The sequence below is a fragment of the Megalops cyprinoides genome, chromosome 21 (genome assembly GCF_013368585.1).
Source record: "Megalops cyprinoides isolate fMegCyp1 chromosome 21, fMegCyp1.pri, whole genome shotgun sequence".
NCBI lineage: Eukaryota > Metazoa > Chordata > Actinopteri > Elopiformes > Megalopidae > Megalops > Megalops cyprinoides.
In genome coordinates this window covers 199,794-218,111 of record NC_050603.1, presented here as the reverse complement: position 1 = coordinate 218,111, position 18,318 = coordinate 199,794, and the positions used below count along the sequence as shown (strand labels likewise).

The 18,318-nt window shown below is 50.5% G+C and overlaps 3 protein-coding genes across 3 annotated transcripts; 1 reads left to right on the top strand and 2 right to left on the bottom strand.

The window, feature by feature from the left end:
* Window positions 1-1,098: 1,098 nt before the first annotated feature.
* On the top strand, window positions 1,099-3,912 carry lrrc14b (leucine rich repeat containing 14B). Its single transcript, XM_036516297.1, has 3 exons — window positions 1,099-2,003; window positions 2,386-3,020; window positions 3,451-3,912. Exons 1-3 carry the CDS (start codon window positions 1,099-1,101, stop codon window positions 3,582-3,584), a joined length of 1,674 nt encoding a protein of 557 aa, XP_036372190.1. The 3' UTR covers window positions 3,585-3,912.
* A 1,117-nt stretch (window positions 3,913-5,029) lies between these two features.
* LOC118796548 (cytochrome b-c1 complex subunit 7) lies at window positions 5,030-6,807 on the bottom strand. The gene is made up of 4 exons (XM_036555491.1): window positions 6,711-6,807; window positions 5,917-5,988; window positions 5,534-5,700; window positions 5,030-5,214 (listed from the first exon to the last, which is right to left on the bottom strand). The coding sequence occupies exons 1-4, from the start codon at window positions 6,727-6,729 to the stop codon at window positions 5,137-5,139; spliced, it is 336 nt and encodes a 111-aa protein (XP_036411384.1). The 5' UTR covers window positions 6,730-6,807; the 3' UTR covers window positions 5,030-5,136.
* A 1,060-nt stretch (window positions 6,808-7,867) lies between these two features.
* Window positions 7,868-11,298, bottom strand: mterf3 (mitochondrial transcription termination factor 3). The gene is made up of 8 exons (XM_036555490.1): window positions 11,200-11,298; window positions 10,344-10,642; window positions 10,053-10,205; window positions 9,417-9,606; window positions 8,995-9,142; window positions 8,789-8,860; window positions 8,552-8,713; window positions 7,868-8,442 (listed from the first exon to the last, which is right to left on the bottom strand). Exons 2-8 carry the CDS (start codon window positions 10,630-10,632, stop codon window positions 8,248-8,250), a joined length of 1,209 nt encoding a protein of 402 aa, XP_036411383.1. The 5' UTR covers window positions 10,633-10,642; window positions 11,200-11,298; the 3' UTR covers window positions 7,868-8,247.
* Between the last annotated feature and the right edge of the window lie 7,020 nt (window positions 11,299-18,318).

The window sequence follows — 18,318 nt, the reverse complement described above, 5'->3', positions numbered from 1 at the left end:
GTTATGACGTGTATGATAATGTGTCCTAACCTTAACCCTAACACTAACTCAAACTCTGCACCTAACTCTAACATTAACCCAAACCCAATCCCCTATCCTTAAAGCACAGACATGAGCTTTACACTTAAACCCTAAAGCCCAGCCGTAGCTCTCTCAGCACAACCCCGGAACCGGGTAATTATTTTGAATTTAAATACCCAGCTTCGACCAGGAAATACATGCACTGTATTAGTCAGTCCGTTATCTAAAATTGTCATGTAGTGTATTTTTAGTTATATTCTTAACACAAAGCTCAAAACAAAAATACAAAAACTCAAACGTCAGTGTACATCTGACACAAGATTCTGTGCCAATCAGAGTCCGTAATGATGGGTGTGTCTGTCTGTCTGTGCAGACCATAACGAGGGCTTGCAGTGAACACAGATACAGGCTGAAACACAGGTGGGGCTGAAACACAGGTGGCGTTTTTCCAGAAAAGACACACATCTTAGAATAGCATGCGATAGTATTTCTGTGTACAGAGTATTAAATGTTATAATATATTAACATAGCCTGAGTTCTAAGACCAACATAAGAGCTGTTTATATGTAACATGTGTTTAGCAGATAAATCTGACAGATAAATTTTGGTCCTCTTCAGTCTCAGAGGCTGTCTCTGTGTCAGGGGGCTGTCTGACTGAACGTTTTTCCTCCTGCTGGTGACTCTGTGGGTCACTGCAGTGCTGGGATGACTGTGCTGCATGAAAGGTTATTGCTGCCTCATATCTGCTGGGAGCTGGAAATAGCCAGGGGCCACAGGGACAGCTGCCTCCGAAAATAACCCCTGATGCTGCCTAACACATGGCAAGCGTCACCTCTACAGCAGAACTCTGCGTAGATACACTCACACGCTCACACACACACACACACACACACACACACAGAGTCCCACTCACCCAGGGGCAGAGACAGCGAGGAGAAAAAGGAAAAGACAGAAAGGAAGCGAGAGAGAGAGACAGAGGAAGAGAAGAACAGGGAAGAGAGAGAGGAGTAGAGAGACAGAGAGGCCAGAGAGAGGAGTGGAGAGAGAGGTGTTGGCTGGAGCTGCAGGGGCCTCACCATGAAGACGCTGCGCTTCCTGGCAGCTGAGAGCTGTGCATGCGGAGGTCTGAGCTCTCTGGAGGCGCTGAGCTGTGTGAGCTTTAACCTATACCCCGTCCTGTTCAAGGCCAGCTACCTGCATGAGCGGCCGGAGCTGCTGCAGCACCTGGTGCAGACCTGGCCGCTGCCGGAGCTGGACCTGCGGGTGCTGCTGGGCGGGACGGCGGACTGCGCGGAGGACCTGAGGACGCGCACATGCCGGCTCTGCATGGAGGCGCTGCTGACCGGCCTGAGGGACTACGTGCTGTGTGGGCCGCGCACCTACGGCCGGGCGCTGCGGTGCGTGGACCTGACGGCACTGCGGGACGTGGAGCGGCAGGCGTGTGTGTGCGGACGGACGCTCGGCCGCTGGGGCCGCACGCTGCTGTTCACCCGCGTCTCCCACGAGCTGCTGCTCGCCATGCAGACCGGCCACGCCCCGCCCTCCGCCTTCAGCACCTGCATCGACGTGCGGCTCAACGCCTTCGTCACCGGCCGCAGCTACGAGGCGGTGACGCAGGCGCTGCTGCTGGGCGGCCACGCCCCGCTGCGGCTCTGCTGCGTGGGGCTGCGCGCCGACTCCCTCACCCCACGCCAGCTGTACTCCGCCCTGCGGCTCGCGCACACGCCCGCCATGCGCCGGCTGGAGGTGGTGCACAACGTCAGCCTGGACGCAGCACACCTGCAGGTGTTGCTGTCCCAGCTGGAGTTCCCCGAGCTGCGGGCGCTCACCCTGCCCACGCGCGCGCTGGACACCCGCCGCCTCGCCCCCGACGAGCAGGACCTGCTGGCCTCCATCGGGGCGCGGCTCGCTCTCCTGCCCAAACTCACCGAGCTCTACCTGGCCTTCTCCACCCTCAGCTCACACCTGCGCCACCTGCTCAGGTGAGTGTCTGTGCGTGCGTGTGTGTTTGTGTGTGTGTATGTTTGGTGTATAAAGTAGCTGTATCTCAAAATTAAATCACAGATTATTCTATTTTCTGTTTTCCTGTAATCCACGCTCTGTTGGGAGGGATGCATGTGCATTTTGGTAGCAGGCTTAGCTGTTTACCATTGTACCAATGACCTAGCAGTGCTGAGTGTGAGCTAGCTGGGATAGAATTAGCTGTGATTACTGCATGGTGATGGTGTTAGAGGTCTGCTATTTCACACAATAATACTGGCGCAAGGTTAATAAACAGCTCCGAACACCTCAGGCCGTGAGCACTGTGGGGTGAGTACTGAGAGCAGTTTCCTGTTCCCTGTTTCCTGCTACCTGTGTGCACAGCCCCCTGCAGACCCCGCTGCAGGTGCTGGAGCTGGCCAACTGCAGCCTGACACCTGTGGACATGGCTTACCTGGCCAACAGCCTGCACGCAGAGCACCTGGTGAGCCTGGACCTGAGTGGGCACGACGTGGCCAGCGTCTTCCCCATCACCTTCCGGAAGCTTCTGCGGCGCTGTGCGGGCACGCTGGCCAGCCTGGCGCTGGAGGAGTGCGCGCTGGAGGACCAGCACCTGGACTTCCTGTGGGAGGCGCTGTCAGCGTGCCGAGGGCTCTGCGAGCTCAAGCTGCTGGGGAACCCGCTGGGCGTGGCAGGTCAGCGGCGGCTCCTCGCCGCGCTGGCGGGGCTGGCCTCCCTGCGCTACCTGGAGCTCCCCGTCCCGCGAGACTGCTACCCCCCCGACGCCTCCTACCCGCTGGACGAGGCGGCGCTGGTGCATTTCGACCGGGAAGGCTTCGAGCGGGCCCGGGCGGAGCTGCTGGCCATGCTGCAGCGGGCGGGGCGCGGGGACGTGGAGGTGTGCACCCCGCTGTTCGGCGCCTACGACCCCGACATTCACGAGACCAGCGGCGAGCTGGGCGTGGCCATGCTGCACTCCTTCAGAGACGTGCTGAGTAGCTTCACCAGCACCATCTCCGGCTCTGTGTAGCACACCCTCCAGCAGCAGATCCAGGGTCAGCTTCAGTCCCACACGCAACATCTCTGTGTGACAGCGGTACTGATTCAGGTTCAGTGAGAAACAGCCAGCTGTTTGGGAAGCCGTGGCTTTTGTGGTGGAACCTGGGTGAAGTCAAAATCTGCTTGCCATTAAATGTAGGATTATGGTCTGTGTGGACGTCATGGAGTGACTGAGTCAGTGCTGAGTTTTATGGCCTGGGCTCCACCTCCTGCGGGGATCAGGAGTTCAGTGTGGGGGGTTAGGGTTAGGGTTTGTGGGGAGTCGGGTTTAACTTTGCGCCTGCAGAATGAGCTATGATAATGACCCCATCTAGTGGACAAATAGTGAATATTATCCCTCAACCATTAGATTGCCAGCAGCAAAGACTCAACAGCAACAAGATCCTGAAGTAACTGTCCTTCAGAGGAGACAGTACAGGATCACAGCCATGCGCTCCTCTGGAAAACAGCTGGATTTTGTGGAATTGACCTATCATCAAGATAATATTTTCAGTTCCTTCTCATGGTACATGTGGTGGAAATAAATGTGAATCTTTTTACCAGGAGAACACACAGGAGCTTCGGCCAAACCCGTCTGCTGAAGGCAGGACACGACAGGTGTGTTATCTCTGCTTGCTTGCTATCTCTGAGTTGCTCCTCAGGCCCAGATTCTCCCTGTCTGTGTGCACTGCTGCCGTTAGCCTCAGACAGGTGACCTTTATTGACCTTGCCAGTAGTGCTTTATGGTGTGATCACAGTGAGAGTTCCACTTTCCAGTGAGTAACTGAAACATGAGCATTGCAGATGGTCTCACATATGAGAGAGAGGAGAATGGTGCCCCAGGGAGGGTAAAGCTTTATGTACAGGCCTGGCTACACAGCCTGGGTTCAATCCCAGCCATGTCATCAGCCCGTGATGACCAGGAGCCCACAGCGGCAGCATTAACCAGCTTTCTTCACTGGGGGTAGGAGTGTGTGTCCGCAGGGGATAGGGGTGTGTGTTCCGCAGGGGGTAGGGGTGTGTGTTCCGCAGGGGGTAGGGGTGTGTCTGCAGGGGATAGGAGTGTGTGTCCGCAGGGGATAGGGGTGTGTGTCCGCAAGGGATAGGGGTGTGTGTCCGCAGGGGACACTCGTCTCTCCACTCTCTGAGCTCTGTGGAGCAGCACCTCTCCTCTGAAAAGTGTCCACTTGGTTATCCTGTGTTGTGTGACTCAAAAGGTAAAAACATCCATTGGCTGTCAGGGAGTCATGCCATCTCCTTCCTATAACAGCTCCACGCACAGGGAAAATCAGAAGCGTCACCCAAAGCTGGCCTGGTTCTGAGGTCAGAAGCGCCACTCCTTGTCCCCAAGGCCAGAGCAGCTCAGTCACTCTGACACATCGAGCTGAACGGAACCAGTTTGCTTCTTTCTTTGCTGAATTTCACACTAATGCGAGTAATAAAGTGCATTAATGGTTTTGCATCTCCTTCAGAGTCAGACTGCGCTCACTCCGTCAGCTTTCTGAACGTAAACTCAAGCAAAGCATTTTCATGTTTGACAGGAATATGGATTATCATTGTGGTTTCATATGAAAACACAAGCAACAAGATCAGAGTTTGGAAATAAAGAGATTCAGGAGTTAAAGAGCCTCCCAGCTTACCCCAGACTGCCATTTAGACAGTATTTCAGTGTGGTGATGCAGACTGGATCAGACATGATCATTAGAGAGATCTCTCTGACCCCAGATCAGCCATCACCAGTACAGAGACACCACTGACCACAGCCCATTGGCTGACCTGTCTTATCTTTTGTATTTGCCATTAGTTGTATTCATTGTCTCCATTTAAAACTCACCTGCATATCATGTTGTGTCATTCTTCATCTTTAGAAATTCCAAGATACATATATTCATGTTTCATCAGCATTTAAAAAGTATGATCAATTCCTCCAGCGATGTTCTATTTCACAGAAGCATGAAATCAGGCCAAAAGGAGCACAAATACACTGAGATGTTGTCATAAATGTACACATTTAATAGTCAAATTCTGTCCAAGGTTACAGTTATTAAATATCACAGAGGAACACACCACAGGTGCACAGAGGACCTCCTCTTCCTGCTACTTCTTCTGCCACTCCTCCTTCTCCTTCCGCTCCCGGATCACCTCCTTCAGGTAGGGCTCCAGGTACTGCACATCCTGCAGACAGGTCACGCTGTGACTGACCGTAACCCGACACCGCACACAGTGACATCATAGCAGCCCCTGTGGTGCTGGCCAATAGGGTCGCATGGTGGGATACTTCCCTAAAGCTTCAGCAAAGACACTTCCCCAGAGATCTCAAGCACTCAGAGAACAGTTTAACTAGTTCTGAACTTGTAACACCCTGAAGAGAACCTCTTCAACGTCCTGACCAAACTCCTTTTCCTCCTCACCCTCCCCTGCCCTGTAGAGGCCCCCCCCCATCCCCCCTGTAGGGGTCTCCCCCACCCCCCCCCACCCCCCACAGGGGTCTCACCTCCTCATATTTGGTCCACTGGCCCTTGGGCAGAATTTGCTGCTTCATGGACAGGTCCAGTGCTCTCTTGATGCGGAACATCCTGTCGTTGTACACAGGCTCAGGGAGGCGCCGCAGGGCTTCCTTCACGTCGTCGTCCTCGTGGATGGTGTCGTCACGCATCAACCCTAATGCCACACAGTCCCTCAGTCACATCACCGCCCTTCTGCCAACCCTCATCTCGCTCGCTTTCCAATTTAATCCCAAAACCCAGACTTTTCATGTACAGAAACATTTAAGCAAGAGTCCAACGCATGTAATGAATCAAAAACATGGCTTTTGGCAAGAACAACCGTGGCCTGCAGCATTAACGGCGGGGAGAGCGGCGGTGAGGCAGGTCTTACCCAGCTGGTTGAAGCCCGCTGCGTTGTAGTACCATTTGCGCAGACCGTCGAGCAGCCGCCCGGACGCTGCAGCTGGACACACACACAAATCAGAGAGAGATCAGCGTGTTTCTCCGCTCCATAACAATCTGATTATGTTATCATTATAGTCTTCACTTCACCTTAACAACCTTGGTTAAGATATAACGTTAGTTACCTACGTCAAACACACCGGTAAATGAACTCGTCAGAAACTGACACAATGCTAACGTTACCCTGTGAGCTATCGTTATTAAACCTTACTTACTTTTATGAAAATAGGTTTCATAGTAGTTAGCTACGTCCATTTAGACTCACGTCGCCTTGTTAATGGTAACTCACTGTAAATCTGAACAGTTTCAGCGAGCCAGCGAGCTCAGGTCGAACCGGAGCAGAGTCCGGTCCCTGCGGTCACCCTCGGAGCCCTTCAGACTGAATCTGGACACGTACACGTCCATCGTAGCTCGCTAAATAACCACGCACTGGCCAGACAGCACAAGCAGAACAACTCTAATAGCCATCTGCACCGGGCTCTGCCGTGTCCTGTACCCTGCTAATGCTAACGCTAAATGCATTTCATAACGCCTCTGCTTAGCAGGTAGCTAACCATCGCAGGACACAGTAGAGGACACTGCGATATTTCTCTGAAGGCCGGTCAAACAGCGCATCGGGAAACACGGCGCTCCGTTATAATCCCAATCACAGATTACTTTATTCATAAGGTAAAAGAAACCACAAACACAGCGATCGAAACGTAAAATGCAGTTTATCGTTACCTGGTGCTCTCGCCGCCATGTTAGTTCCTAAGGTCTGTCGAATGGGATTGTGGGGAGCATGACGTCACTAAAACGGCGCAGAGGTTGTTGCGCAATGACAGTACACCAGAAAAAGTCCAAGCGCGTCCCCGGCGCACCGCACGCACACGTGTGCTGTGTTGTGTGTGAACTCGCCGTGGGTTCACCGTGCGTTGCTGGGAACAGTCAAGGCAACAGTGTATAGTAATGAGTGGAGGCAGAAACTGGTTTGAAATACTAATTTTGTTTGAGCCGTAATAGTGTATTGAAGCATACGTTTTTTTGCATTCCTGGAGTGTCTCAGAGGTCATGTAGCTGTTTCGCTAACCTGATTGTGTTTGAACATGATGGCTGTCTGAATCACACCAGTTTGGTATTTGACCAAAACTGTCTGTCTGTTGATGGACAGGAAACAGCATTCCCCAGCTGATGAGAATCTTGGTGTGCTTTTGGATTCCAGGCTGTCATTTGAACATAAATATTTTGATCAAGGTCTGTTTCTTTCATCTTTGCAACATTTCTCATATCAAATCCTGCCTCTCAAACTCTAATGCCAAAAATGGATTCACACACTAGTCTCACTCATTTAGACTATCGTAGTGCAGTTCAGATAGTCATTCACCAATGACAGCGAGTCTAAAATGCATCAAACCCATCACCCAATCATCCAAAGGAGCGAGTGCCACCCACTACAGCTTTGCCCATTAGCTCCCTGCTAGTCTGCAGACTGACTGTAAAATGTGCCTCCTCCCCTGCAAAACCCTCCACAGTCTCACTCCCACCTGAATCTCTGAGCTCTTCGTTCTTCACACACTGGAAGTCACAGACCTGTGTTTTGGGATCACCTGTTCCCTGCTGTTTCCCACAGGCCTCTCTGCTTGTGTTCAAGGTGGGATTCTGTGGTTCTTCTCCCTCACATCACAGGGCACTGGACTGTACCCTCTGCACCATCATTTTTAATTACCCCAATTTCCCCCTCGCTGTGACTCCCGGGGCTGGGGGAGTCTGGGGGACATCCCAAGAGTCAGCGAGCGCACCTTTGTTACCTGGAAGTGGGAGGTCTGCCTCCTGGCAGGTTTTGGGTTTGCTTGATTTTCTCACACACACACACACAACACATAATTAAATCAGACCAGCCATTTGTATTTGCTGCCATGGGAACATGCTTTCATTACAACATTACTTTGTCATTCCTTATATTTGTCTAAGGTGATTTGTGATTTGTGCACAAAATACTTAAGTTATGCTTTTGGGGCAGACAACCTGTAGATTTACCACACAGTCTGATATAGAGCCATTTTAAGTGGCATTTGGCACCCACTGTGACATGAAGGGCAGGGTACTTCCTGAAGCACAAGGTGACACCAGAGAACCACTGTATTCCACAGAACTGCATTACGGTACCAACACACAGAGACCAACTCCTCCCCTTCCTGTCCGAATCAAACGTAGAAACTCAGAACGGATCATTACTTTGTTCTGTCCTCTGACTCTGGAGCAATAGCATGGAGCTCCAGCCCTACAGAGTTTTCTGAAACTGCTCGAAGTCCTCCAGTGTGGCCGAGGCCACCTCATCACAGAAGACTGCATCTGGCAGAGAGACCAGCCGGTCTAGGGAGACGTAGCCGGACTGGGCCGGGTCATACTGGGCCTTTCCCAGGTACTGCAGGAATTGGTGCCTCTCCCTGATCCGCAGCAGTCTGACATTCAGGACCTGAGGACACAGCAGAGAGGATCATGGGAAAAAATACCAGCCGCAGCATCTCAGACATGACCCAAAACACAGTCAGCCTCCCTGCAGGAGTTACCCTCCCCTCCCTCACCTGGGGGAACTTGGCAATGAGAGAGTGAGGGACGCCCATGGTGTTGTGGACATAGTCAAATGTCTCTGTCAGCCTCTTCTTATTGGCCGTCAGCACTTTGGGGATCCTGGTGGCTATGTGCTGGATTTCGTTTGGACGGAAACCCAGCTCCAGCTCGAAAACCTGCAGGGGAGATGGGTGTGAGGCCGGGCTGATGGGCCATGCGAGGGTTAAGGAGGGTTCTGGAAACATGACTACCTTCAGGTTCTCCTTCACCGGCTCCAAACTGCCACACAGCAGCCTTGGGAGACGAGTCACAATGTCCCGCGTCTGCAATCAGACACAGACACAGACATGCTGGAAGTCAGCCGAGCGCTCTCCCCTCAGAGCTGTGCTCACTGGATCAGCACAGCTCCACGCTCATCTATCCCACAAACGCCACCGCCCTCCTCAGCTGTGTTCACCTTGAGAGGACTGAGGCCCAGGTGCCTCTGAAAGAAGCCCAGGCGATTGTCCAGCCTCTGGATGCTGAAGTTGAGCAGGTAAGGAGCCTTGGACACCATTCTGCACACAGCTTCTGAGCTGAACCTCTTCGACTTCAAGTATGACACCCTTCCACCCAGAAACAAAATAAACACACCTGTCTCCTTTCAAAAGAGTTCAAACAGCTGTCTTGGAGGTTTACGTTTAGCAGATTCTTACACACACACACACACACACACACACACACACAAGCACGCACACACAAGCACGCACACACAAGCACGCACACACACACACACACACACACACACACACACACAAGCACGCACACACAAGCACGCACACACAAGCACACACACACAAGCACGCACACACAAGCACGCGCGCACACGCGCGCACACACCTGGCCTGCAGGTTCTCCAGGCTCTCTGTGAGGATGAAGGGGTTGTGTGTGATCAGGGGCCCGAGCTGGGAGTCCTGCAGCCCCACGTCCTTCAGAAAAAGCAGCCTCCCCTGGATGTCCTCCTGGAAGTCCAGCCGCAGCAGCATGGAGCCAACATTGCGTCTCTGCTCCAGTTTCCACAGGTCCACACCTGGGGGAGGCAGACACTGCACCTACAGCCATAACTCTCTAACATACACACAGCAACCTAACATACACATGCAAATACACACATACCGTACACATGCTTTATATACACTGGTTCAGGGTCAGATTTTTTAAAAATGGTGCAGAGAGGTAAATATCACACCAAATTCAGAGTAAAACATCACCACCTACTGCCACATATTATTGGTCCACATTACGGACATTATTATGGCCATCAGTAAGACAGTGGCAACTGGCAAACGACCAGCTTTAAAATATGCATGTTGGGAACAGGGTGGTAAGAATATTTAAGAAAGAGAAACAGTCTGAGTGTTGTCAGGAATCATTAACTGTACTATGGTACAGGAAGCGGAACTGTAATGCCTTCCACCACAGTCAGAACGCTGTTTTCAGTTGAGTGACCAATGAAATTTAGGATGGGAGCAGTACCTAGCTGCACCAGCTTGGTGAGAGTCTCTGATTGGCTGACGTAATCACGGAGGGAGGTGGAAGCAGGAGGCAGAGGGGGTGTGGCCACAATCTGTACCGCCTCGTCATCGCTGATCTCCTCAAACGGAGAGAGAGGAGGAGCTCTGTCCAGATCTGTGCCGGGAGAAAGTGCACCCGAGATTGCATCATCAGTGAGGGACACGCAGATGTGATCGGGAATCATGTGAGATCAGCCCATGCACAGAGAGCTAATCCAATGAGAGCAAGCTCTGTGGTCCCGCCCACACTTACCCTCAAATAAGGACGGACTGTCAGGGGAGGGGCGTTCTGTCGCCGTGCAGTTAGAGCCCGGGGAATCGTATGGAAGCAGGCTGCTCTCTGTGAGTCTCCGCTCCGCAGCGGGTGGTCCCGGGGATGCCGAGTGGCTGAGCCGGAATGCAGTAAAACTCCAGCTCTGTGTGTGTGTCCGCACTGCAGCAGCTCTGGCAGACAGCAGCGAGTCTGATGCAGACAAACTCACCAGCGCCATTCTGCCCCACAGCAATCCGGCACATTTCTGACACAGCTTTGCAGAGGCCATCAGCAGATATCTGAGGAAAACACAAAACACCAGTCAAGGGAAATGTTAGGTGAGATTTTTTCATGTATGTAGTTACAACAAGAGAGAGGACAACAGCAGGATTCTACCCAGAGGTCAAAAGCCATTTATGATTAACTGGTTTTAACCAAGACACTGAATCACTGTGGTGGAGCTGTCAATATTATTGGTTGATATGAAAGATAATAACCAACAATCATAGTCTAAAATATTACAGAAAATCGCGCCACGATTACTTTTCCTACAGCCAGAACTAAACGTAGTAAGTAACACTTTATTCGTTTAGCAGCGGTTGGCAAGGGTCGCACCTCTAATAGTGAAATGGTAGCAAGCTAATGATCAGTAATTTCAGTTTCAACCAATCGGCATTAAACCTGTTCCAGTTAGCCTACAATTCAAGCTAACCTAACATCGATGCCATTGCCGGATGTGTTATTTATGACATAGTTGACTTATATCTGGCGAGTGAGTTAGTCAATATTAGCAGTATTTGACGTCAGTTAGCTGTGTTTCCATCGAGCACAGCTAAACTCTCTTGTTCATACTCACACTCGTCTTAAACAGGCGATCAGACTCTCTCTGTGGCAGATGAAAACATAATTGTAACGTGTCCGGGGTTAAGACGCCTGTCTTTAGGACAGGTGTCCATGCGTGGTAAACCTTCCGGGGAATCTTCTTCGGTGATTTTTTGCAGGGAAATTATTCAGCTGGAGATGCATAGCGCCACCTACTGTATGGGAGGCGAAGCGGAGAAAGCGTATTAGGTCAGAGTCAGACTATCCGGTTTCATAAGCAAAAGCAACTTACAGACGTCCTGGAAGCCTAAGACACCCACAACAGAACAGTCACTCCTGCGCAACACAGCAAACTTTTCCCCTACGACCTGCTCTTCAAAAAATCCGCTGAACAGATTCAGGGGTCCTTTAACTAGATATAGGCTACAAGCTTTTCTGACTCGATTTTGTCTGGACAAAAACAGTTTAATTAAAGGAGTGAGAATATGTATTTTTATTTAATTCCATTAGATGGACAATCATTTTTTATTGTAAGCAATATAATTTAATTTCAATTCCATGATTATTACGATATGAATGACCATCAGGTAATGACATTATTGAAATAATTGAGAACTGATCCTTTCCCGTTAGGATGTTTCTGTCAGCAGTAAAGACGGGGGTGTGGCGGGGGAAACAGGACCTTTCTGATCTGAGTCCCGCGTGTGTCCCTCTTGTTTTGTTTAACATTCTGTTGAGACGTTTTCTGTCAATATCCAGCAATAAATAAGCGTACGCATTTAAACGCAATGCCATTCGCCTTGAATTTGGCGTCTGCTATGTGAAAACAGAGTAATGCCGTTCTTACTTCCTTCAGTTCTCTCAGTGGGTTCTCATAAATCTCTCAGATATTATAATTCAGAAATGATAATATCACCCTGTAAGTGGCAGTCCTAAAGCAGGACTTGTGAGTCTGCGTGCGGCGTGTCTCTGGGAAAGGTGGAAAGGCAGATGGACAACAACATCAACAAAATCTAGAGCTGTGCAACAACAGTAGGCTGCTATTAATACGGTTTACCAATGAATTATTAATAGCTGATGATAAATATTTCTATTTTGCGGTGAACCTATGAGTATGAAACATTGACCCTTTCGGAAAGACTGTCAGCTCTCATGATTTCCTCTGTCCATGTGTCCGTGTGCACACAATCTGTGCCGCCATCTCCGCAACTGGGTCAGATTTATTGTAGCAACGGCCCATGGTAACGCGCGGAGGCCGTGGCGACGCGGATCGAGGGTCGCGGCTGTCGGACGCTGTATAAGAATGCGGCTGTGATCGCACACCGTGCGTGTCGCCCGAGACAGAAACACAGCGGAACACATGCGACGGCACCCCGTTTGATTCCTCCTGTTTATTATGGGATGCGGTAGCTCCAAAGTTACGGTGGTCCAGCCAGTGGCCTCGAAAGGAAATGAGGTAATGTACGCGCGTGGAAGTTTCGTGTTTGTACCGGTATGTTGAACTAAGTAAAATGAACAACCGCAGACGATACTGTGAATAACTGTTCTAACTTTTCATAAAATGTTAACTGCGTTGACTGCCTGCGCAAGTATGACGCAAATACAGGCCAAACTAATGAAAGCGTTGAATTAAAACCAGTTCATCCGATGATACGTCACTAAGAACCGACAGCACTGAGTAGATTGTTTCGGAATGGGTTTAAAACACCGCTTTTTGAATGTAGCGGTTGTTCACATACAGTCAGCCCAGACTGAAAAAAAAACACTGCAACACATTTTCAGATGACATTCTTCACATATTTAAACATTTGAAATCGGCCTAAATAGATTTATTTAAGGCTCTATACGTATATTACAATAAATGTGACCTGTTTATATTAGCATATAATGTAGTATTTATGCCTTGATACACAGGAACCCCTCTGCAGTGAACAGGTTGTGTGGGTGTAGATTTAACAGAAACAGAACCAAAGTGAATACTGTCACTGATTACACATGCTGCCTTAATAATGAGGCCGCATTTATGTTAGTGATAATTCAGGCCTCAATTATCAGTGTGTATTTATGTAGGTGATAATTGGGGCCTCTGCTTGAGTTTGTGCTGTTTAACCAAAGCAGAGTCAGTTCTGCAGTCTCATGTGTGGGGATCTTTGTGTGTGTTCATTCACTTGCTGACCCAGCAGGACCCGTCAGAGACAGGTGTGTCCGGTAACTGTTCCCGTGGAGACTCCGCAGTGTCAACTCACACAAACGACAGCGGGCTGGGCCTGGAGGCGGGGGAGGGTGTGCCGGTCTTACCGGGACAGTTGCCAGGGAAACTGTCACCACTGAGAGGTAGGTGAGCATTTGGAAAAGTGTCTGTTAACAGCCCACACACAGTAACGCAGTCTGTTAACAGCCCACACACAGTAACGCAGTCTGTTAACAGCCCACACAGTAACGCAGTCTGTTAACAGCCCACACAGTAACGCAGTCTGTTAACAGCCCACAGTAACGCAGTCTGTTAACAGCCCACACACAGTAACGCAGTCTGTTAACAGCACACAGTAACGCAGTCTGTTAACAGCCCACACACAGTAACGCAGTCTGTTAACAGCCCACACACAGTAACGCAGTCTGATAACAGCACACACACAGTAACGCAGTCTGTTAACAGCCCACACACAGTAACGCAGTGACTGAGCTGCTGAAACCGTCGGTCTGCACCGTCATGCTGTAGCTGCAGCCGGGAGTCAGAGGGGCTCTGAGACTCTCAGAGCTGTGCTCTCTTCTCTCTCTGACTCAGAGAGCTGCAGCTGAATGCAGAGATGCTGGATGTGCACTGAGCAGGGCAAATTTAACGCTGTTTGTCAGTTCCTAGCTCCACCCTTGGCCACACCCAGGAGAGACAGACGTCCAGTGACATCCTAGAGCAGCTCCTCATGCAGGGCATCATCCCAGCCACACCCAGAGTGGGCGGGGCTGGGCAGGCCTACAGCCTAATGGTGAGTGTTCTCAGGGGGGATACCTGACTGCAACCGGCTCCACACGCCTTTCCTCTGAGACAGCTCCCTCTGTGCCCTGAGCTTTCAGGCACTTTATGTACTTTAGGCACTTTGCAGAACCGTCTCTCTCTGTCAGGTGGACAGCGCAGACAGACCCCTGCGGAGGCCACCTGTACGTCTGCAGTCCCTGAAGAAGGAACAGCCAATCACCAGCAAGGAGGACATCAAGGAGAAGATGAAGAGAGTGGAGGAGAGACGCAAGGTATATGTGGAGGAGAGAGGGAGGAGAGAGGGAGGGAGGAGAGAGGGGGGAGAGAGGGGGAGGAGAGAGGGAGAGAGGGAGGAGAGAGGGGGGAGAGGGAGGGAGGAGAGAGGGAGGAGAGAGGGAGGGAGGAGAGTGGGGGAGAGAGAGAGAGAGGGAGGGAGGAGAGAGGGAGAGAGGGAGGGAGGAGAGGGAGAGAGGGAGGAGAGAGGGAGAGAGGGAGGAGAGAGGGAGGAGAGTGGGGGAGAGAGAGAGGGAGGGAGGGAGAGAAGAAAAACAGAGCTATCAAATTCAGTGGGTTAGCGGCGCGGTGGGTTAGCGGCGTGGTGGGTTAGCGGCGCGGTGAGTTAGCGGTACTCACTCTTCCCGACACAGAGGCCAAACTCCTGCTGCATGCAGAGGACCTGATCCTCCTGTCTCACACAGAGCACAGGCTACAGCAGGTGCCTGACCTGCCCCAAATGAATGCCAGACCTGGGCCCTGGCAGGAAGCCTTAAGAAGACAAATATCATGATCTTCCAAAAAAGGCCAATATTCAGGAAAACAGGTTCTGATTCACTCTGTAACGCTGCAGAGAGCAGAGCCTCAGCCACACCTCCCTGACTCAGGCAGTGAGGGCCCAGGGTGAAAAACAGGGCAGTATTTGCAACTGAAAGAAAACTCCAAAAAACCGCAACTCTGATGAAGCTCTCCTGCCTGCTGTGCTACGCTGATGTACTCAAAGGGAGATTTTTATCCACCTGAAGGACAGGCAGGCAGGCGGAGTCCACAGCAGCACGCGCCCTGACCAGCACACACTCTGTTTCTGCCCCTGCGCAGGATCGGGAGGCACAGCTGAAGCAGAGGCTGAAATCCGCTCGGCTGCGCTCTGCAGCAAAGCCCAGTGAGGAGGAGGAGGAGGAGGAGGAGGAGGAAGGGGGTGCAGACCGACAGCCTTCTCCCCTCCCTGATCCCCAGCAGAGCTCCTCACTGCAGCCTGCCCACCCCCCTGACCCCCCCACCCAGGGACACCAGCACAGCAGAAGCAGGGGGGAGGAAGAGGGGGAGGAAGAACTGGAGACAGACTCCACTTTCCAACACACCACTCACACAGGGGAGGAAGAGCTATTTTAGCCACCAACACACTTCCATACACCTGGCCTGCCTGTGTGTGTGTGTGCGTGTGCCTGTGTGTGCGTGTGTGAGAGAGAGAGAGAGTGTGTGTTTGAGTGTGTGTGTGTGTGTTTGCCTGTGTGTGCATGTGTGCGTGTGTATGTGTTTGAGTGTGTGTTTGAGCTCGTGTGTGTGAGCCTGTGTGTGTGTGTGTGTGAGAGAGAGAGAGAGAGAGAGTGTGTGTGTGTGTGTGTGTGAGAGAGCCTGTATAAATGTGTGTGAGTGTGACTGTGGTAGTATATGGCTGCATTAGTGGGTATGTCTGGTGAGACTCTGGTGAGTGTGTGCTTATTGGTAACAGTCTTTCTGTCATGGAGATGTAAGAAATTTGCCAACACAGAAAACTGTTACATGAGTAAATAATTATTTATTTAATACAAAAAGATTATGTGCAAGTATGTTAGTAGATTAAATGTAATTTTTAGAAAGTTTTAAAATGTTGGTATTTAAGAGATCCTCCTGTATGTTCGGCTGGGTTTAGCATTTTGGGATAATGTTACATCGTGGCCCTAACGCCTGTGTAGGCACACTGTAAATACATATATTTTAATGCCACAGTGTAAAATAGGACCTACTCTTCATATTTTTATTGTTATTTTAATGTTTTTATGCCCTGCTAAGGCGCATTCATCCAAGCAGAAACATGTACATTTAAAACAGGATGGAGGGAAATTAAGATCGAGTACAATCGCGGGAAACACTGCAAGCACAAGCCACTTTTCTCTTGCTGATTGAAGGAATATTGGACATTTTTAAAGAATATTGGAAATATTATATAAATATATGGAATTTTTCGAAATGCTACTACGACTGAAAAAGCGTATGGCGGCAGACAAGGTTTCACCACAGCGTGGCGCTGTTTCTACAGGTTGTAATGACTGGCAACGATGCGGTGTTTGTTTGTGTGTGTGTGTGTGTGAGAGAGAGAGAGAGAGAGAGAGAGAGAGAGAGAGAGAGAGAGAGAGAGAGAGAGAGGGGGGGGGGGGGGGGGTCGTTTAGGTGTGTCATCCACCGGCCAACCGTGGCATGGCCTCCAATACCATGCATTAACCGCACAAACAAGTTAAAAACGTAATTTTACTGAGCATGAGATCGTAACCCATGTTTGCTGTGTTGTATTAGGCCTCCTGTTGCCATATCACCGAAGAACACATCATTAAACGCTCACTATTTAAGATAGCGAGTCACTTAGTCTTCTTTAACAGTTTACTTCTTTGTTAGTTGGGTTATTCTGCGAATTCAGTAAAATGACAAGCTGACACGTTAAGTGTGGGGGTGTGGGGACGCCCTCATGTGCCCATTCAGCGCGGCCCCGGGGGCCGTCCGGCCGGCGGCGAGCCCACGGGCGTGCGGCAGCGCGTGAATGAATGATGGGCGCGTGTGAAACCTCACCGTCCCTCGCGGTCGCGGTTTCCCAGCCTCGCGCCAGCCGAGCCGCTGAGCGTCTCGCGTTACAAACTCACGCAACAGCTGCGCGAGAGGGACCCTTCTCTAAAGAAGCGAGGCCGCATGCATAATTTAGCGCCTTCCGTATCAGCTTCGTCAGTGTAAATTACAGGCAAAGAGGCGGCGACTGTGCACGCGGATGTTCATGCTGTGAAATTAATACCGAATTAAGCCGCAGACGTCATACCTTTGAACTGTGAGCCTTTAAGAGCACAACATGTTGAAATGTTCTCATTGCCTGTTTAGTGTTGCTTGTATAATTTACAAAAACATGCTAGTGCTGGACATAATTATCTGACTGACGCAGGCGTAAAATGCACCGATGCTCGGATTATTTTATCTAAAATCTCAAGAAACATCAAACATTAAAAATAAAAAACATAGATAATTGTGGGACCTACAGTGAAAATATGGAGACAAACAACCCTTTCGGACCTGTTTTACATGATTACGCAGATCAAAATTCACTAGGGTACGTAGGCTATACAGTATGTTCCCTGAGGCACGTTAATAATATTTATATTTTTCATTTAACGTTTCATCTAATGAATACCCAGCCCGGCGCGTGGCTCTACAGCACGTGTTTTACAGGATTCCTCCGGCTGTCGCCGCTCGGGCGGGTGGCAGGGGTCTGTCCGGACTTCTGCGCTCCGCATATTGAATTTGCTTACCCGGTTGTCCCACGTATTTGTTTTTGAAAAGTGGATGCAACAGCAGCCGCCATTTTACGCCGCTGTGAAACTCTATCTGAAAGGGAGGGGAATTACGGCTCCAAAGCGCACCTGCCGACCCGCACAATCGCACCGCCACTTTGCCACCTGCCGTGTGACCCCCGGGACACGGAAACGTGGCTGTCCAGGGCATTCTAACACGGAAAGCCCTGCAATCTGGCCTGCGCCATGTCAGACATTTTAAATGAATGACATCTATACATAGGGAATTATCGTTTTAAAGTCTACGCAAAGTATCGAGCTTGAACGGGGGATTCATTTATTGTCTTAAGTTGCTTATTTAGACGGGAAGAACTTAAGGCTATTTTCGCCTGAGTTCCCTCAGTTTTCCCGAAAATAATTTCTCGTTTTGTTTAACTCTTGAGCCGAATTTTCTGCTTGCACAGATTTTATTCACAGGCCGTGTTGGGCTCGGGTTTCATTTAATAGGCTGGTATAGACGTTTAGTTTAGAATGGGCCGGACAATACCGTCTGAGATACCGGGTTAAAACTGTTGGGTTCTCACTTGCGTAGAGACCACATATACAGTGACTCTATGGGCCACGAATATTGTTTTCTTGGAAAAGAGGACTGCAT

What these genes read in the sequence shown, in the direction of transcription:
- LOC118796548 (XM_036555491.1), bottom strand. An exon ending in AGCGGGCTTCAACCAGCTGG is followed by an intron (nt 5,701 to 5,916) that starts GTAAGACCTGCC and finishes GTGTGGCATTAG; the next exon opens with GGTTGATGCGTGACGACACC. An exon ending in AGTGGACCAAATATGAGGAG is followed by an intron (nt 5,215 to 5,533) that starts GTGAGACCCCTG and finishes ACCTGTCTGCAG; the next exon opens with GATGTGCAGTACCTGGAGCC.
- lrrc14b (XM_036516297.1), top strand. Translation starts at nt 1,099, where the DNA reads ATGAAGACGCTGCGCTTCCTGGCAGCTGAGAGCTGTGCATGCGGAGGT. An exon ending in CACCTGCGCCACCTGCTCAG is followed by an intron (nt 2,004 to 2,385) that starts GTGAGTGTCTGT and finishes CTGTGTGCACAG; the next exon opens with CCCCCTGCAGACCCCGCTGC. An exon ending in CTTCACCAGCACCATCTCCG is followed by an intron (nt 3,021 to 3,450) that starts GCTCTGTGTAGC and finishes AAGATCCTGAAG; the next exon opens with TAACTGTCCTTCAGAGGAGA.
- mterf3 (XM_036555490.1), bottom strand. Translation starts at nt 10,632, where the DNA reads ATGGCCTCTGCAAAGCTGTGTCAGAAATGTGCCGGATTGCTGTGGGGC. An exon ending in CTGGAGAACCTGCAGGCCAG is followed by an intron (nt 9,143 to 9,416) that starts GTGTGTGCGCGC and finishes TCTGGGTGGAAG; the next exon opens with GGTGTCATACTTGAAGTCGA. An exon ending in TCATTGCCAAGTTCCCCCAG is followed by an intron (nt 8,443 to 8,551) that starts GTGAGGGAGGGG and finishes CTGTGTCCTCAG; the next exon opens with GTCCTGAATGTCAGACTGCT.